Below are 18815 nucleotides of genomic sequence, written 5' to 3' on the forward strand. Positions count from 1 at the left end.
ACATCTGACTCATTTTTTAAGTTGATTTCCCAAACATGGAATGATTGAGTTCCAAGAGCAGAAGCAATTTAAAATGCTTTTGAAACATAGACCAATTGTGTTTCAGAAGTGTCGACATCACTAACGTTCCTACCAGCAGCATTCAGTCCCATTTCTCATGATTCTTGCCAGCAGTGGATGTTATCATTAAAGAAAACTTTTAATTTAATAGACAAAAATATGGTATTTTATCTTTATTTGCTCTTCTGTTTATAGCAAGGTTAAACATTTTAGATAGTTTATTGACCTTTTTTCAAATTTTTATTTTAAATTTTTTATTTTTTTGCTTGAGTAAGATTGTCACTGAGCTAACATCTGTGCCAGTCTGCCTTTATTTTCTATGTGGGATGCTGCCACAACATGGCTTGATGAGCAGTGTGTAGATCCACACCTGGGATCCAAACCGGTGAATCCTGGGCCACTGAAGCAGAGCATGTGAACCTGATCACTACGCCACTGAGCTGGTCCCTCAAATTTTTATTTTTAATTGTGGCAAGAAACATAAAATTTACCATTTTCCCATTTTCAATAGTGTTAAGTATATTCACGTTGTGTAACAGATCTCCGGATCTTTTTCTTCTGGCCAAACTGCAACTCTATACCATTAAACAAGAACTCTCCATTTCCCCTCCCCCATCCCCTGGCAACCACCATTCTATTCTCTGTTTCTATGAATTTGACTACTTTAGAAACCCCATGTAAGAAGAAGGTGGAATCATAAAGTATTTGTCTTTTGTGACTGGATTACTTCACTTAGCATAGTGTCCTCAAGGTTCGTCCATGTTGTAGCCTGTATCAGAATTTCCTTCCTTTTCAAGGCTGAATAATATTCCAGTGTATATACATAGCACATTTTGCTTATTCATTCATCTGTCAACAGACACTTGGGTTGCTTCCATCTCTTGGCTATTGTGAATAATGCTGCTATGAACATGGATGTGCACATATCTCTCTGAGATCCTGCTTTCAATTCTTTTGGATATATACCCAGAAGTGGGATTACTGGATCATATGATAATTCTATTTTTGATTTTTCAAGAAACCTCCATACTGTTTTCCACAGCAGCTGCACCATTTTACATTCCTACCAGCACAAGGGTTCCAGTTTCTCCATAGCCTCACCAATATTTGTTTTCTGCTTTTTTAATAGTAGCCATCCTAATGGAAGTGAGATGATAGCTCATTGTGGTTTTTATTTGCATTTCCCTAATGATTCCTAATGATACTGAACGTCTTTTCATATGCTTGTTGGCCATTTGTATATTATCTTCAGAGAAATGTCTATTCAATTTCTTTGCCCATTTTTTAGTCAGGTTATTCATGTTTGTTGTTGTTGAGTTTGACCTTTATTGTTTTTGTTTTTTAAGTTGATTATTGATAACCTTTTCTCACTCTTCTACAGAAATATTCTTTGGTATAGATTTGTAAGAACTTTTCATAAATTAAGAAATATTAATCCTTTGTCGTGTATATTATAAATATTATTTTTATTATATAACATTTATCTTTAAATCACTTTTGAAATGTACAACAAGTTTAAATTTTCATTTGGTCATATCTATCACTATTTTCTCAAAACTTTTTGTATTGTTTTTATGTTTATGTGAGATTGGGGAGGTGTTTACTAACCATAGTACTAGGATCAGTTCCTCTGGCTGTCCTGGAGGACTCTTTGGGGCCTTCAGTGCCCTAGGCCATTTCACAGGGCAGCGCAGTGGCCACACCATACCTGCCTGCATGGCCAGCCTTTCTTTCTCCTGCCAGGCAGGGAGCTGGTGAGACACAGGTGTGGACAGAACACAACTTCCTCCTCTGTGTGCACTGGCAGAGCCACGGCTATAGGACTGGGCGCAGACCAGAGGAGGCTCTCCTCCTGAGGGGTGGGCGATAGCTTTTGAGAACCCCAAATCAACACAGCTCCTGGGTGCCCCTGGGAACAGCCACCCCTCTCCTCTCACCTTCTTAAATCCCTCTGAGACTGACCCTGGCACTTCAGCCAACCCCGACTTGGGCCTTCTCAAGTGCTCGCTGGGGTTCCTACCTCACACCCTTTTCCCTCAATACCAACTTCCTTATGAAATAGCCCTCTCTAGAAGCCGAATTGTAATAGGAAACAAACTGGGTGATTGATGCCATTTCCTAAGCACAACTGTCCCTGAGTGGGGTCTCTGTAACACTAAAAAGGTAAGATGTTGTTATGATGGCTCTAAGACTAGGGTGAAAAGGCATTGGAGGAAGCAGTGTCAAAGCAAGATGGTGAGAAACGGAGAGAAATAATAGAAAGATGGCATCTTTTGTACTTATTTACTTCCTCCACACTCCCCCCACCCCCACCCCCCTGCAGTTTGCTGGCCTGTCCCCAGCTTCAAGCCCCCAGCTCTTGGGACCTGGCCACACCTCCAGAAGGGAGAAGAGATTAAGTGTATTTTATTCGAGGGTTAACTACTCCTTCTAACACAGCAAAGAAAAGAAAGATACAAAAGTTATTCCCTATAAAAATATCCTCATACCCCACCCCCTACTCGTAGAAAGGCCTTGCCCACCATGGAGCTAGTTATGAATCTACCTACACTTTCTTCTAGGAGCACATGAGATTTCTTCTGGCTTCTGTGTTGGAAACACAGAAAAACATGCATATTTGGTCTATGAAATTGTATATTGTTACAGTGGGTCAATAACCGTGTAGAATTTCGATGAAACCAGTTTCATTCAGTTTAAGATGTCTTTGTGGCCTTGATATAAATTCAGATCTCATTCCATGATTAACAAATTTGTTGGATTAATCAGCCTTTGACATGGGATGGAGGAAAACCCCAAACTATGCTACTTAAATCTCAACTCCCCATTTTAATTTTAAAGAATGATATAAACCATACTTATTGTTCCTTATTTTACCATTGGAAAAAGCATGTAATCCTTTCTCGCTCAACCCACATACGTAGTCTGCAGGCTCTCCATCAGTTGTTTGCTTGTCAGAGAGGAGACCACCCAGAGGTAAACAGATCAAGCTTAGGATCGCACGGGTTTTTTCCTGTCAATCTAAGAAAGAGTTTTATTAAGGCATAGAATTGAAAATGCAATACTTGACTGCTCCATAGCAGGGGTCTGCAAACTACTGCTGCCTGTTTGTGTAGGTAATGTTTTACTGGAACATAGCCATGTCCCTTTGATTACTTATCATCTGTGGGTGCTTTCTCACTACACGTTGCAGGTTTGAGTCATTGCAACAGAGACTGTATGGCTTGCAAAACCTCAAATCTTTACTGTCTGGCCTTTTACAGAAAAAATTTGCTGACCCCTGCTCTATAGAATTCTATCTTAGTTTCACAAACATTTTGTATTTTATAGAAGAAATATGCCAAGGTGGAAAATGGAGGCAGTTTTCTCCAGAAGTTTCTGGTTTTGGCAAATCATACTCTCCAGGTGGTGATAGAGTTGTGAAGACACACGCTGAGTCTCTCAGATGCGTCTTCATAGCTGCCATGTTTCCCAGTAGGGGGACAAACCTGTCTGTCTGTCATCTGTGTGTACCCAACTCTAACCTTAACAACAGGTTGGGGAAATCACCCTTGTTGTTTGGAATGGTGGTGAGATCTAATAATTCTTGCAAGGAAGGCTGGTGCGAAGGAGAATAAATCTCAGTGGGTAACCATCCGGGTGTGTTGTGGTTCCCTGGTGGTGCTGGGGAGATAAAATGCTCCAAAGGCAGCCTTGTTGATCGTCACCTGGAGGCAGATTTCCATACTTGTTGGCATAAAAGTCTCAGTGAAGCGACAATTCTCTATGTACATTATTATGGCAGACACATGGGCTAGTCTGGGGAATTTGGAAATCTAAACAAATCTAAAATATTATAAGCCATCAGGAAGGCTTAGTTTTTTCAGGGGGCAATTTCTGATTAGCAGCTTTGGTTTGCTAAATGATAGACAAGTGCCCTTTTATCTCAAACCATACTATTGTGCTATCGTTTAAATTCCTCATCTCCATCAGTAAATGCTATGGCAAGGTCTAGTACCAAATAACGTTTTCTGTTGTTATAAAGATAGCATCTCTTCATATGTTTGCATCTGCTATTTATTTTACATGAGATAAAAATCTTCTGTAATTTATGTTGAGTCCCTATTTCTTCTGAATAGAATTATGATTAATTTATTTTAAACAATTGTTACTTCAAAAAGTATAAAATTAATTTGTGTTAACTGGAAAAATTCAAACCATATGAAAGTGTGTGGAGTCAAAAATGAAAGTGTCCCCTCCTCCCCATTGCACTATCCAGATTTAAAATATTGAAGATTGACCATGTGGTTCTCTGGGATGTTTTGGAACAGGTTTAAACTTTTCAGTTTCCAACCTTCATAGTCTGACTTGGTCTGTAGCATTTCAGGTAGCCAACACCCTATTAGAGTTGCTGAGTCCTGCCTGAGTGGGAAAAGCTCAAGCGCTTGGGGAGAATTAAGACCCAAACTATGAACTATTTGCTCATATCACACAGGCATGGAGGCAGCTTCGGACAATGGAAGGAACAGGCTTGGGAAGCAGACTGGCTTGAGTTGAAACTGGACTTGAACTCTCTCGCTTGCTGTGTGATCTTAGGCAACTTAATCCATCTGACCTTCTGTTTTCTTAGCTGTAAAGTGAGGACACTCAAATCTCCCTCACAGAATGGTTGTGAAGTTTCATTACACAAGGAAACACAGATCTGCTGTGTTGGAGAAATGTAGTCAATTGGGGGAGACAGAGAATATACAAATATTATAATGCTAGTGAGGTTGATGTTGACAGGGAACCATACAACACACTGTATAAGGGGGCGGAGAGCTGGGTCAGGAGAGGGGAAGTGATTTCTGAGCAGAATCGTGGAAGAGGAGTGGGAGTTTGCAGAGGGATCTGAAAGGGGTGAACTTATGAGGGCAGAGGACCCACCTGATCAGTGTTTTGGCTGTGTGGAGCACCGAGGTGTGTGTAGGAAACACAGCCTGATCCTGAGATGGAGGCAACCCATGGTCTAGCTTTCATCCGATGCAGGAATCCCTTCAATAACCCAACTCTTGATCTGTTCCTCCTTCCAGCCTCTGCCCCTTTGCACCTGCCAGCCCCTCTGCTTATGTCTGTCTCCTTTTGCTTTCCTGGCTAAATTACACCATCCTTTAGGCATCAGCTTAAGTGCCACTTTTTTAGTAAAACCTTCCCTGACGACAGTCTTCCTCTCTCCCCCCAACCCCCATTTAGTCTCTCTATTCATATAATAGGGTGTCCTTTCCTTTCGTATTATTTCCACAGTGTTATTATGAAGTCATCTTGTAAGCTCTGAGTCTGCTATGCATTCCACTGCGTGTCCCACTCCTAGTCTAGCACATGGCACATCGTAGAAGCTCCATAAACATCTGTTGAGTGAATGCATGAATGAATGCATTCCCTCCTCCCCAATTATGACCCCAGACTATCTTTCCAATCTAATCCCCACAAAGCTTCTCTGGATTAGCTTCCTGTGGCTGCCATAAGAAATGACCACAAACTTGATGGCTTAAAATAACAGAAATTTATTCTCTCACAATTCTAGAGGCCAGAAATCCAAAATCAGGGTGTCAGCAGGACTGTGCTCCCTCTGAAAGCTCTCAGGGAGAATCCTTCCTTGCCTTTTCCAGCTTCTGGTGGCTCCTGGTGACCTTGGCTTGTGGCAGCATCACTCCAATCTCTGCCTCTGTCTTCACATGTTCTTCTCCTCTGCGTGTGTGGTTATTTTCTCTCTTCTGTCTCTTATGAGGACTCTTGTCATTGTCCTCAGGGCCCACCTATATGCAAAGACCCCCTTTCCAACTAAGATCACATTCGTAGGTTCCAGTGATTAGGATGTGGACAAATCTTTTTGGTGGCAACAATTCAACACACTCCACTCTCCATGAACCCTTTCCCTCAGCTGAGCTGGCCTGGTCACCCTCTCTTGACTCTCCATCACGATTTTTTCCATTGTCTGTGCATGCCATTGTCACACCTCTGTTCCTCTTCTTTTCGTGAACATGGAAGTTCCCCTGTTCTCCGTGGGTCTCCTGCCCACTCCAGGTGAAAGGAACTTCTCTCCCCTTGGAAACCCACCTGCTGCTCCTGGTGTGGTTTGCTCACCTCCTGCAGGACCTCCTTTCCTCTGCCTGCGATGGGTTACCTCCTCCCCGACGCCGTGTGGGACTGGAGGCCGGAGCTAGTGCTCTTGCTTCCTCCTATTCCCTGCAGTGCCAAGGACCTTAGCAGAGACTCAGAAGATATTTGTGGATGACAATAATTATCTGGAAAATGGGGTCAGACTTATATTATCAAGATAAAGGCAAATAGTAGTGACCACACAGCCATAGCCACTTTTCAGTTGCAAGAATGCATACGCAAGTATATAGTCAGGGGGTTTTAATTTTTTTTGTCAGGGAGTAGGTGTCAAGTCCAGCGGGCTTCCACAATAAATGAGGGTTTAAAGAACAATAGACAACCCCAGGGCATGTAGGGCCTGGAATCAACCAACAGGCTGACTGCTCTGACTGGGAGGTCAGAGGCAAGGTCCTGACCTTCATCCCTCTTGAGGCCACGCTGCCTCATATCTCAGCTCTGGAGTAGTTTAAATATCACAGGAATGACCTGTTCCTCGAAAGTTCGGGTTCTTGGTAAAACGGTCAGGGCTGTTCTCATTGGTGGATCTCTCTGGGTGTCTTTTCCATTCTCTTCGTCTCACTGCCAGCCAGCTTCGCCTACTGCCCCTCATGGCCTCTCTGCTCCCCCACATCTGCAGCCTCCTCTGATTCACCAAGGCTCCAACTCCAGCCTGACTCTGCTGGCCTTCCAGTCTGAGGGCCTGCCATCATCTAACTGCCTTAGACGTGCCGTGTCCCAAACTGCCAGTGCCCAGTGAGGACCGATGTTCGCCTTGGTCTGGTCAGCAGTGGACAGAAGGGAGGGCGGAGCAGAGGCTCACCATTCAGAGACTGTGGGCGGGCCGGCTCTCTTGGGGAATTTGGGTGGGAGGCCATGAGAGGCATTATCTCCCTCAGTATGGAGGTTCCACATCACTGAGTATTGGTATCTTATTTTTCAGATTGATCGTGTCCTGTGCTGAAGATGTTTCCAGAACAACAGAAAGAGGTATGTCATCACAAATCCAAAAATAAATAAACCATGCGTTTTGACTCACTGCAGATTAGTTCTTCGTTCCCTAGCCATAAATCTGTGGTGGTGAGTCAAGATACTGCAGGGCTCCTAGCGGAGCACTAACGGGATGCCCGCCCTCCTGCCCCACTGCCGCCATGCCCCCACGCCCCAGCCATGCAGCATCCTTGGCCCTTGTTCTTTGGTTCCAGTGTCTGAGCTGTCTCTCAGCTCACTCCCACCCACTGCTTATAAAACTGTCTTTTTCCATGACTCGCAATTCTCCCAGGATCTACCTCCCACCCTTTGCTTTGAGCAGCCTCCCTCCGACCTGCTTTCTTGGTTTTCTACTCAGTTGCCTCATATCTGAATTCCCCTCCCTTTGGTAGTAACCCAGGGAACTGTCTGCCATTAGTTTCAGTTTTGCCCTGCTTGTTCCCTCTTGGATCTCTTGGTTTGGTTGCACACAGTCAGGGAAGGCTGAACCCGGCCTGGCCCCTCTGGCCTCCAATCGCAGCTTCCTGAGCTTCTGTCTCCTGGGTGGAGGGTAGGACAACCACCACACCACCCCTTTGTTGAGAGGCCCTCCCTTGGAAGTACCCGTTTGTCCTGCTCTGCCTGCTGTTGGACCACACAGGTCGTCACTAGGTGAGCCTAATGAAACTGAACAGCAGCACACGGGCCTTTGTAGGGAGTGTGCACACACGTGTACACACACGGACAGGCACAGACACAGTCACACGGCCACATGTCCGTTAGCTTACCTTGCCCAAATTTAAAGCACTAAAACAATCTGTTTCAGAGAATTCATCCAGAAACTTCTTTGCTAGATCTCACATCCCTTCTTTCAGCCCTGTCTTTGGGTTCAGGTTCTCCTCAGTTGTCCAGCCCACTTCCAGCTTTTAATTCCAGGCTGGGCTCCCCTATTCTTGAATGCAGTGTTTTGGTTTGTTTGTTTTTTAACTTTTCTAAATTGGGTACAACATATGTACCATAAAATGCATAAAATGCCGTAATCTCAGTATATTTTCACTATGTATATACCTGTGTAACTAACACTTGGATCAAGGTATCAATGTTTCCAGCACCCCAGAAAGGACACAGCACCCCTGTGTCCCTTTCCAGTCGGTCCCGCTAACTTCCCCCCACAGAGGTGACCCCACACAGTACCAGACCAGGTATACTTTTTCCCTGCCCCTGTGTTAAACAATACTGGGACCACACTGTTTGCTTCAGGAAATACCTTCTCTGTGAAGTTGGCCAAACTGCAAGCCCCCACAACTGCCCTCACTTCTGACACCAGTTACAAGTTTGGGTTCCCAGAACCATCCTCCGTTTTGATAATTCATGAGAAAGACTCACAACTCACGGAGAACTATTATACTCACGGTTATGGTTTATTACAGGGAAAGGATGCAAATTGGAGCCAGTCAAAGGAAGAGACGCACAGAGAGGGTTGGGGAGGGGTCCAAATGCAGAGCATTTGCGGGTGGTTCTTTCCTTATGGAGTTGATGGAGTTACCCTCCGGCATCAATGTGTGACAATATGCATGGGAGCTTGCCCGAGCCTTTGGTGTCCAGAGTTTTTACTGGGGCTCAGTCCTACACTGCCTGTGTGGCTGACCTTTCGTCTCCACTCCTCCTGGGATTGGGCTAAGACCTTTAGTCTCCAGTTCCTCCAGAGGTTGCAACTGATACAGTGTGGCCCTAAGCTCCTGTCATTTTCACATTGTTAGACTGTCCAGTGGCCAAAGCCTAGGCAACCAAAGATACTCCTGCCAGGCAGGGCATTGCAGGGACCTAGAGATCAGTTCCCAGGAGCCGAGGGCAGAGGGCAGACCTCCCTTTGGGTAAATTGAATTCTTCACTACACACCTGCATCAGTCTAACCACAGACAGGCTGTGCCGAGGGAGCGGGATCTTGGCAATTGCTGGCACTATTCTAAAGGCACTTTTTTTTCTTCTGGGGAAGATTGACCTTGAGCTAACATCTGTTGCCAATCTTCCTCTTTTTCTTGAGGAAGATTGTCACTGACCTAACATCTATGCCAATCTTGCTCTATTTTGTATGTGGGATGACACCACAGCGTGGCTTGATGAGCGATGTGTAGTACCACACCTGGCATCTGAACCTATGAACCCTAGGCCACTGAAGTGGAGCACATGAACCCAACCACTACACCACTGGGCTGGCCCCTCCAAAGGCACATTTTGGTTTTTTTTATGCTTTTTTTTTTTTTTTTGGCGAGTAAGATTGGCCCTGAGCTAACATCTATTGCCAATCTTCCTCCGTTTTTTTTTTCTCCCCAAAGCCCCAGTATGTAGTTGTATATCCTAGTTGTAGGTCACTCTGGTTCTTCTATGTGGGATGCTGCCACAGCATGGCCTGATGAGGGGTGTGTAGGTCTGCACCCAGGATCCAAACCGGTGAACCCTGGGCCGCTGAAGCAGCGCATGCAAACTTAACCACTTGGCCACGGAGCCAGCCCCTAAAGGCACATTTTAAAAGTTGTTCTCTTGGGGGAAAAAGCTGCCAATGAAAGCAACAAAGACGTTTTTTAATGAGAAGAAGTTTTTTTTTTCTTGATTGGTTTAATCACTTGATTTTTATTATAAACTCATTTCAGTTAATAAAAACTAGACACAAATTTTAATCAACTACATAAAGAAAGCGTTTTATTGACCTTGCAAAAGTCATTTATTATAAATAACCATATAATAATATTACAACATTAAGGAATTTTAAACTGGAAAGTTCTTCAACTGAAAAGGGAAGAAAATACCATAAGGAGAAAGAGGTATAATGTTTAGAAATTTACTCTGTCATCAAGAAATAAGCATAGCGAGGCTAGATTCTGGATGTACTGTAATAAACTACTGTTTGTCACCCATCAATCCATCTTCTGTTTAGACGCTTCGTATGATCTGCCCCTGCTTCTTTCTTTAGGCTCATTTTCTACTCCTCGCTCCACCCCAGGACACTTCTCATTCCTTATTTTGGAGCTTGTTTCCAAGACTTGAATGCCCTATGCACTCTTGGCCCCTGGGCTTTCACGGATGTTTTTCCCGCTGCCTGGAATAATCTCTCTTCCCCCAGCCTTCACATGTTGACTGGCTCACTCCTCCTTAGCCTTCAGGCCTGAGCTTACAAGTCAAGAAGAGGCTTTCCTAAAGCCTCTATTATGAAAGGTATTTTTATCTCACCGCCTACACCTACACCGACAGCACCCTGTGGTCAATGCCAGTTAGAAGTGGAGGAGGTTTCAGTTGAGCTTTTAAATATCCTAGTGGCTGGTTGTTGGTTAGTGGAAAATATTTCGGGTCCCACCAAACTGCATATGTAAGGGCTGAATGCAATATCACTGATTGTTCTAGAATCCAGATCAAGGGGGCGGTGTGTGTGTTGCAAGCTTTTTCCACTCGGTGCCCACAGTAGACATTACTAATTAATCATGAGGGTGGCCCATGAATTGAGACCTATGTACCATTCTTGTACAAGATTTGGACAACCCAGGAGTGACATCTCAGTTCTCTCTAATGGGTAGTACCAGCCTAGGAGTTTGGTAATTTTTTTTTTTTAAATATTTGGAGAGTGAGGAATCAACCACAGTCTCTCTTGTTAAAATAGCTTTATTACTGTAATAAATCTAGACCGAGGAGAACAGGGAGTAAGAGTCTCCCTTGTTAGTTAAACATGTTCCATTTGCACATTGGCTGGAATTCCCGGGAGAGCAGTATCCAGGCTGATGGATCTTCCCCATAAAAAGGCCTTGGCATTGGGCCATTGTAAAATTAAAATGAATCCAGATTCATTCATGCATGCAACTTTAATTTACAATTAAAATATTATGGTTACATATTTTAATAAGAACAATTAGATGGACCCAACCGAATCAACTCTTCTGTTTAATGAGACAGAACCCAGAACCCTAATGAAAAGGCAGGTGGCTGTGACAGGAAACACGTTTCAGTGTCTTTTGTGGAGTCAGGCATTTCTATTCTTTTTATATTCTAATGTCCAGCGTGAGCAGTTTGATTTTTCTACATTACTGAAGACCCTTGCCTCCACCATGTTGAGCTCATCTTCTGTGATGTGTGAATAAGCAGTTTCTTCCTGCCGGACAGTCTGTTTCATGGAGTCTGACATGCTAGATCCTCTTCCCTCCAAGGCACAGAGTTACCTGGTGTAAATGGGACAGTCCTACCTGTGTGATGTAACTGGAAGGGTGGGCCGAAACCCCTTTGTGTGTGTGTGGGGGGGGGGTGTATGTCTCCCCCGCTTTCCTAAATCGTGATGGCTAGATTCTACCTTTAGAAACTTGTATGTTTAGGATAAGGGATTTTTCTCCTTCAAAATGTTCATACTTCATACTGGATGTAACAGCAGCTACCAGTCATTCACACCTTAGTGACAATAAACCCATCAGCTCCAGGGGCAGGGGATACCCTGAGTAGAGCAGACCCAAGGAGGCCCGGGACAGCTCTAGGCACCAAGAGGACCCCAGCACCCAGGGAGGAGACAGATCCCTCCAGGGAGAGGTGGGAGGGATGTGCTGCTGTTTTGGATGTGTTGGCTCTAAGCTTAACACTTACGTGTTCGAGATATGCTTATGCTGACTGATGGTGGCATTTTGATTTGGGGCTTGCTCTAGGAAAGCATGGTTTTGATGTTGGGAAACTGATTGGAAACTGACTAGGCTGGAACCAAAGAATATCGTTAAAGAATATCCCAGAAGCAAGGCTTCCTCCTAGTGTCCTGTGATGCTGGGGACTTTGAAGGGAAGTGACAAGACAAGACAAAACACTCTTATCACTCCCCGAAACTAAATTTGTTCTTCTTCCTTCCTCCTTCCCTCCCTGCCTATGTGATGTGTTGTAATAATCGGGGAAACTGGGTGTGGGATATATGGGAATTCCCTACTATCTTCACAATTTTTCTTTATATTTAAAACTGTTCTAAAACAAACTTTTTAAAACAAATAATGTTGAATTATGTATGCTCACATATAAAGATTTCTAAAAGATTGTGCAGTGAATAAACGCAAGGTACCAAACAGCACTTATAGCATGTTCCCATTGTGTTAAAAATTATATGTGCCAATTATATATATAATATAAAATATGTATAAAAGTTCTGGATTGGTGGACAAGAAACTGGATGTCCAGTAGGAGGGGAGACTGTATTTGAAATTTCTCTCTCTCTCTCTTTAACCGCATATGTTTTATTTTTATAATAATGGAAAAATCGTATTTTTTAAAGGTAGATAAATATGAAGATATCATTATGTTAATGGTATCAATACATGTTGAACAAATGGTTAACATTTTCAGATCCATATTTCTGACATACTTTCACTTTCAAGTACCACTTTGTCCCTTTCATAAAGCAATCTACTTGGGATGACTTCCCTCCCTCCCTTCCTTTCTCACTTCTTTTCTTTTTTCTGGTTTTACCTTTTTATTATGAAATTTTAAACATACACAAAGTAGAGAGAATAATATAAAGGCTGTTATGTACCTAAGCGTTCAACAATTAACACATTATTAATTCATGACCAAGCTGTCTCCCCTCCCCCACCCATTTCCTCTTGCTACCACGTAGTGAATTATTTTGAAACAAATTCTAGACGTTGTGTAATTTCTCTGTTAATATTTCAGTCTGCATTTCTAACAAACGACCCTTCTTAGAAACAAACCACATTATCACACCTTAAATAATTAACATTAATTCCTTCATACCATCAAATATTCAGTCAGTGTTCAAGTTTCCCTGATTATATTGGAAAAAAAATTATATATTTGGTTGTTCCTATGATGCCAAATAAGGACCACACGTTGCATTTGGTTAATATATTGCTTAAGGTCTCTTATTCTGCCGTTTTCCGCTTTGCAATTTCTTTGTTGAAGAAACTGCATCTTTTGTCCTGCAGAGGTTTTCACATTCTAGATTGTGCTGATTGTCTCCTTGTGATGTAGTTTAACACCGGTTGGCAATTATTTCTCGTTGCAAAAGATGAGTTTTTTCCACTGCACTTTTCCTAATGTATTATGAGATACAAAAAGGTAACTCTCCTTAATTTTGGACATGACTTGTGTAAACAAACTTGCGACATCACAAACTATTGTAAGTCATGTAAAAGGCGGGTCTAGCTGAATCTCATCCACAGTTATCTATCCTGAAGAAGGAAAAGCTTTCTTAAAAACCATCATTCAAAACTGCCAGAGCACGGCATTTCAGCCCACTCCAAGTAAGAAAGTGGCAAGGAACATCTTTTGTAGTATGTCTTTTAGGTTATTTGTCATAACTATTATTAGAAAATAAAGGAAGATTACATGATGGATTCCTTCTGCCTTTCAAGCTTGTTATTTGTAAAGAATGTAGTCTGTAAAACAGGCTAAATTTTAGTTTTGAGGTTGTTTTGTGGAAGTCCTGACTAGAACCCTGGTGAAGAGGACACTGGTTAAATTCTGTCGTCATTAGCTGGGTAGAACGGGGCCTGGCAGAGTCGGTGCTCAGTACATTTTAATTGAATGAATGAATGAGTGAATCTCCAGTTTAAATACATAAATATGTAAAACTACTTTAGAATAGGGAAAAAAGTGTCCTGAGAAAGTGAGCACAAAATGAAACGTTTTCATTTTTGTGATAGAAAATTCTCATCAAGGCTACAGAAAATTAAGACTCACTAACACCCAGAAGAGTCTGCTTTATTAGCTTTTGTCTCTACTCATCTTATTGTAATCTGAGTAAATATTTTTACAATTAGCACTTAGTTATGTTTACTATAAAGATTAAGCTAAACTACAGTGGAAATTAGAAAAGTACATCTATCAAAATGGCTAAAATAAAAACAGTGACGGTAGCCCTGGACCCTGTGGTGGGCGTGGTGTGATGGAGCAGTATGGTGCTCATTTGCATTTCTCTAATGGCTGATCAGGCTGCACTTCTTCTCAGGTGCCCGTTTGCCAGCTGAATGTCCTCCTTGGTGAAATGTCCATTCATGTGTTTTGCCGATTTTCTAATTGAATTCTTTGGTTTTGTAAAATGTTGAGTTTTGAGAATTCTTTGTATATTCTAACACAAGTCTTTGGAAGGGTGAGTGATCAGCAAATATTTTCTTCCAGTCGGTAATTTGTCTTTTCAACTTCTTCACAGAGCCTTTTGCAGAGCAAAGGTTTTTAGTTTTAGCAAGGTGCAGTTTATCACTGTTTCCTTCTGTGGGATTGTCCTTTTGGTATCAAGTCTGAGAACTGTGCACCTGGTCCTAGGTCCCAAAGATTTTCTCCTGTATTTTTTTCTGGACGTTTTATGGTTTTATGTTTACGTTTAACTCTATGATCCATTTTGAGTTAGTTTTTGTATAAGGTGCAAGTTTAGGTCGAGGTTCATCTTTTGGCCTGTGGATGTCTAGTTGCTCTGGAACCACTTGTTGAAAAGGCTATCCCTCCTCCACGGAATTGTTTCTACCCCTTTGTTAGAAATCAGTTGGGCACGTTTGTGTAGGTCTGTTTCTGGGTTTTCTGTTGCGTTGATCTGTGCACCTCCGCCAGTCCCACACTTTCTGGATTACTGTAGCTGTATGGTAAGCCTTAACGTCAGGAAGAGGGATTCCTCCCACTTTGTTCTTTTTCAAAATTGTTTTGGCTATCGTAGGATCTCTCCCTTTCCATGTGTATTTTAGAATAAGCTCATCTGTGTCTTCAAAAAACCTTTCTGGGACTTTTACTGGAAATTTATTAAACCTATAAATCAGTTCGGGGAGAATTTCTCTCTTTACTATGTTGAGTCTTCTAATACATGAACACAGTATAGACATATAAGACGTAGACAGAGAAGTATATTTCTTTCAATAGCATCTTGTAATTTTCAGCATATAGAACCTCTATGTCTTTCATTTTTGAATCTTCTTTGTAATCAATTGGTTAATTAATTCTCAAACATTTCATGAGCACTTACTATGTGCCTGATGCCAGAATTATAAAAATGAAATACAAAGGCTTTGAGAGGCTAGTGGGACAGAGTTTCAGAAGAGCATGTTGTTTGACCTGATATTTTAGCTAATAGCAAAGAAGATAATTTTTTCCCCTCCAAAGTAATGCAGTTACAGTGAAATTGGAAATTACCTGAGATTTATTATTGCTAAAAGAACCGCTAGACAGAACATATTTGAGAGCACGGCTTTGGAGCAAGGGGTACCTGAGTTTGAAACCTAGCTCAGCCTAGTGGCCATTTGTCTTTGGGCCAGTTGCTTAAGCTTTAGAAGTCTTATTTTTCGTATCCGTAAAATGGGATGATAATATTACTGACCTCTTAGGATTGTTGTAAAGATTAAAAGAAAACATGTAAAACACATATCACAGTGCCTGGCACGTGTCATTGCCCTGTGCAATACAGTTATTTGTATTGTTAATTTCATCTCATATCAGGGCTAAGGAAGAACAGACGAGGTGGATGGATAAATGGATTAAGGGTGAACCCAGCATGGGGGTGGGGAGGAAAACAGGGTACATTGAAATCAAAGACTGATTATTATAAGAGAACACAGGAATTAAATTTTCAGAGTCTAGCAGTCTGTCTCTCGTCAGCAGCCTGTTTTCACGTGGAGAACAGTAGGGCTCAGTTAGTTTAAATTTTTAATTCTACTCTGCCTGGCTTCTTCCTTCATACTAGATATAGTCATTAGGCCCTAGAAGTCATTAAAGTGTTTAATAAGGTTATTAAATTGACTAACTGCTGTTGCTGAAGCAATTTTCATAGGAAATCCATATGATCCTAGGTATGGAACTCGGAGCTGTCCGCTGTGGCTGACAGGCTGTCAACATTCCTTTGAAGGATGGTGGGCAGCATCATGAGGGATGCGTCTAATTAAGAGATTATAGGTGAACCTTGGCTTCCTGTGTGTGCTGTTTGTGGCTGGAAGTGCGGTGAAACTTCACTAATTCCTACTAATTGTAGGGTGGGGGAGGGGAGGCCCATCTGAACTGTAGAATATTTTAAAATAAATGTACTTTTATTACTTTCAAGTACATATTTTAACTTCAACTAGGCAAACAAATTGTTGTCTGGTATAAGTCTTAGGGGACCCAAGTTATTGAAGCTATCAGAATGATTTTCAATTATTTCTACGTAAATAGGTGCTTCTGGAGTTCTTTAGGGTGTTGAAAATTGTTTGTTCTCATCGATCTTAAACATGGCTCTCGTAGCCGTATGCTGTTGATTGGCACACCCTTAGAGGAAGGGATTTGTTCAATTAAGATAAACTTTAGACCAGCTGCTAAATAACTTACCGTTAATTCATGGCATCTAAGAACCTAAGTGGATGAGGTTTTTATTTCAATTGAAGTTTGATCTCTTTTTTCCTGAGAGCGGTTCGTGCGTTCCTGCAGGCATTCATTTATTCATTAAGTGATATTGATGGAATGCCTTGGATGTGCCAGGCACTCAGGTCATAAAAGACAGCCTGAGCCACCCTAAAGGAGCTTGGCATCTGGTGGAGGAGGCCTGCAGGTAATTACAGTACAGTAAGGCATGGTGGGTGGGGACCATACCCAGGGTCTGCCCAGAGGCATCAGGGGCATAGAAGAGGCTCAAATTAATCAGACTGGGTGAATCGGAGGATTTCCAGAGACATTCCAGAAGGATTTCTAGAGACTGAGTTGCATTTTGAAAAACGAATTGGAGGTAGCAAAAAATGAAAGACGACAACGATGATGAAGAGAAAAGCAGAAAGTGGGGTGGGGACAGCAGTCCAGGCAGAGAGGCATGGAGGTGTGAAATGGCATGGTGTGCGTGGGGACCTAAGCTTAGCCTTTGGAGATAAGTAGAGTGAAAATCATGAAAGGCTATACTGTGCTAGCTAAGGAGTTTGAACTTGATCTTGAAGATTATGGGGCAGGTTTTGAAGGATTTTCAGCAGGAAAGTGACATCATCTGATGTGTTCTTTGGAGCCATTCTTGTCTTCGTGTGGGGGGTGAATTGGATACAGGCCCAGAGATCAATTAACAGCCCTTGCATTAATGTTGGGTAAGTGGTCCTTGAAGCAAAGCCGTAGCAGAGGGAGTAGAGTTGTGGGTGGTTCAAAGGAGGGTAGATCTGCAGGATGTGGTCATTGCGGATTTGGGAGGTAAGTCAAAGAGAGAAGTCTGGAGGAACTGGCTCTCTGGCTGGGTTTGGGGGATGAGATGGGGAGCAGCGTGATGTGGGAAGGATATGGCTCTGTGTGCTCGTGGGACTTCCAAGTGGAGCTGTCTAGGCAAGAGGCTGGATATGTGGAGAGATGGCTGAACTGGGGTGGAGATGGAATTATCAGCTCCTTCTGGGCGCTTGAAACCATGTGTTTGCATGCGGTCACCCTGGAATTGCAACAGGGTGTGAAGAACAGCAGCCTGGTTGGCTCTCAGGGCCACAGCAATGTTTAAGAGAACGAGAAGGAAGAAAGATCGCCATCCACAAAATAGTGATATTTAGCACTCCAATCAAGTTAAAGATTTTCAGGATTGAAAAAAGATTTGGAGTCTTAGCACCATAGTTAATTTCAAGTGTGCATTTAAAATGCATTGCTGTGTTCTTAGAAGACTTTTTTTTCCAGCATGGTTTTGGAATATGTATTCAGGGCCAGCCCTGGTGGCCTAGTGGTTAAGTTTGGCATGCTCCACTTTGGCTCCCCAGGTTCGGTTCCCCCAGAGTGGACCTACGCCACTCATCTGTCAGTGGCATGCTGCAGCGGCGGCTCACACATAAAAAGAGGAAGACTGGAAGTGCATGTTCACTCAGCGCCAGTGTTTCTCAGCAAAAAAAAAAAAAAAAGTATATATTTTACATACCCTTCCCTATGTAAAGATTAGACTTAATGAGTAATAATAATGGTAGAGTCTGAGAATTCCAACCCACTGAGATGAAAAGATTCTTTACTGTAATTTGTCATTGTCCTTTTACAAATATTATGAAGGGCTTGCTCTGAGCAAGTACCGTGACATCTTTAGGTCACTCTGCCTTTTGCTGAAAAATTACAGTGTTAGAGTGTTTGCTCCTGGGTTCCTAAATTAATAATTTGTACTTAAAAAAAGATATACAGTTGGTTTAGCTTTTTTTAATTGCTTATTACCAATGTCTGTTGGTAGACTTTAGTGCTTTGGGTTAAAAGTGTTTCCCTTTCTATGTAATAATACTTTACATTCATGTAGCACTTAAAAATTTCCCATTGCTTTCACGAGAATTTTCTAATTTGATCCTCCCAAGAAACGGCTGAGATAGAGTGGGCAGATGTTATTCCCATTTTCCAGATGTGGAAAGAGAGGCTCAGTGAATAAGTTCATAATTTAGGAAGTAGGTGCGCCAGAATTTACCCGTGTTCTTATGACCGTGATTTCAGTGCTCTTTCCATGAAAAGGGACATGTTACTGAAAGCGTGTAGGTTAACAGTTGGGCAATCACAAACAAAACAGGAAGGCAAAGCCCTGATTATTTTCAGAACTATTTGTTATTGCTACCCTCATCGATTCATGGTATGTTGAGTGATCAGAGGGTATGTGACACTGTGGTACTTTATAGTTTTAGTTCAGAAGTCTTTTTTTTTTAATCACCAGTTTGTAGCAAATTGACAAATATGTTTCCTTGTCTTTTTGTTTTTCTTTAATCTGTGGAAAGGCC

General features: G+C 42.3%; 1 protein-coding gene across 6 annotated transcripts in view; it reads left to right on the top strand.

Moving 5' to 3' along the window:
• SNX10 (sorting nexin 10) overlaps window positions 1-18815 on the top strand; it is a 75534-nt gene that overhangs the window by 41289 nt on the left and 15430 nt on the right. For all 6 annotated transcript variants that reach the window (XM_014828771.3, XM_044765683.2, XM_014828770.3 and 3 more), the window contains exon 2: window positions 7115-7161. In XM_014828771.3, the coding sequence (XP_014684257.1) occupies window positions 7138-7161 (24 nt within the window). In that variant the 5' untranslated portion in view covers window positions 7115-7137. The remainder of the gene's footprint in view (window positions 1-7114; window positions 7162-18815) is intronic.

Source organism: Equus asinus, chromosome 1 (genome assembly GCF_041296235.1).
Source record: "Equus asinus isolate D_3611 breed Donkey chromosome 1, EquAss-T2T_v2, whole genome shotgun sequence".
NCBI lineage: Eukaryota > Metazoa > Chordata > Mammalia > Perissodactyla > Equidae > Equus > Equus asinus.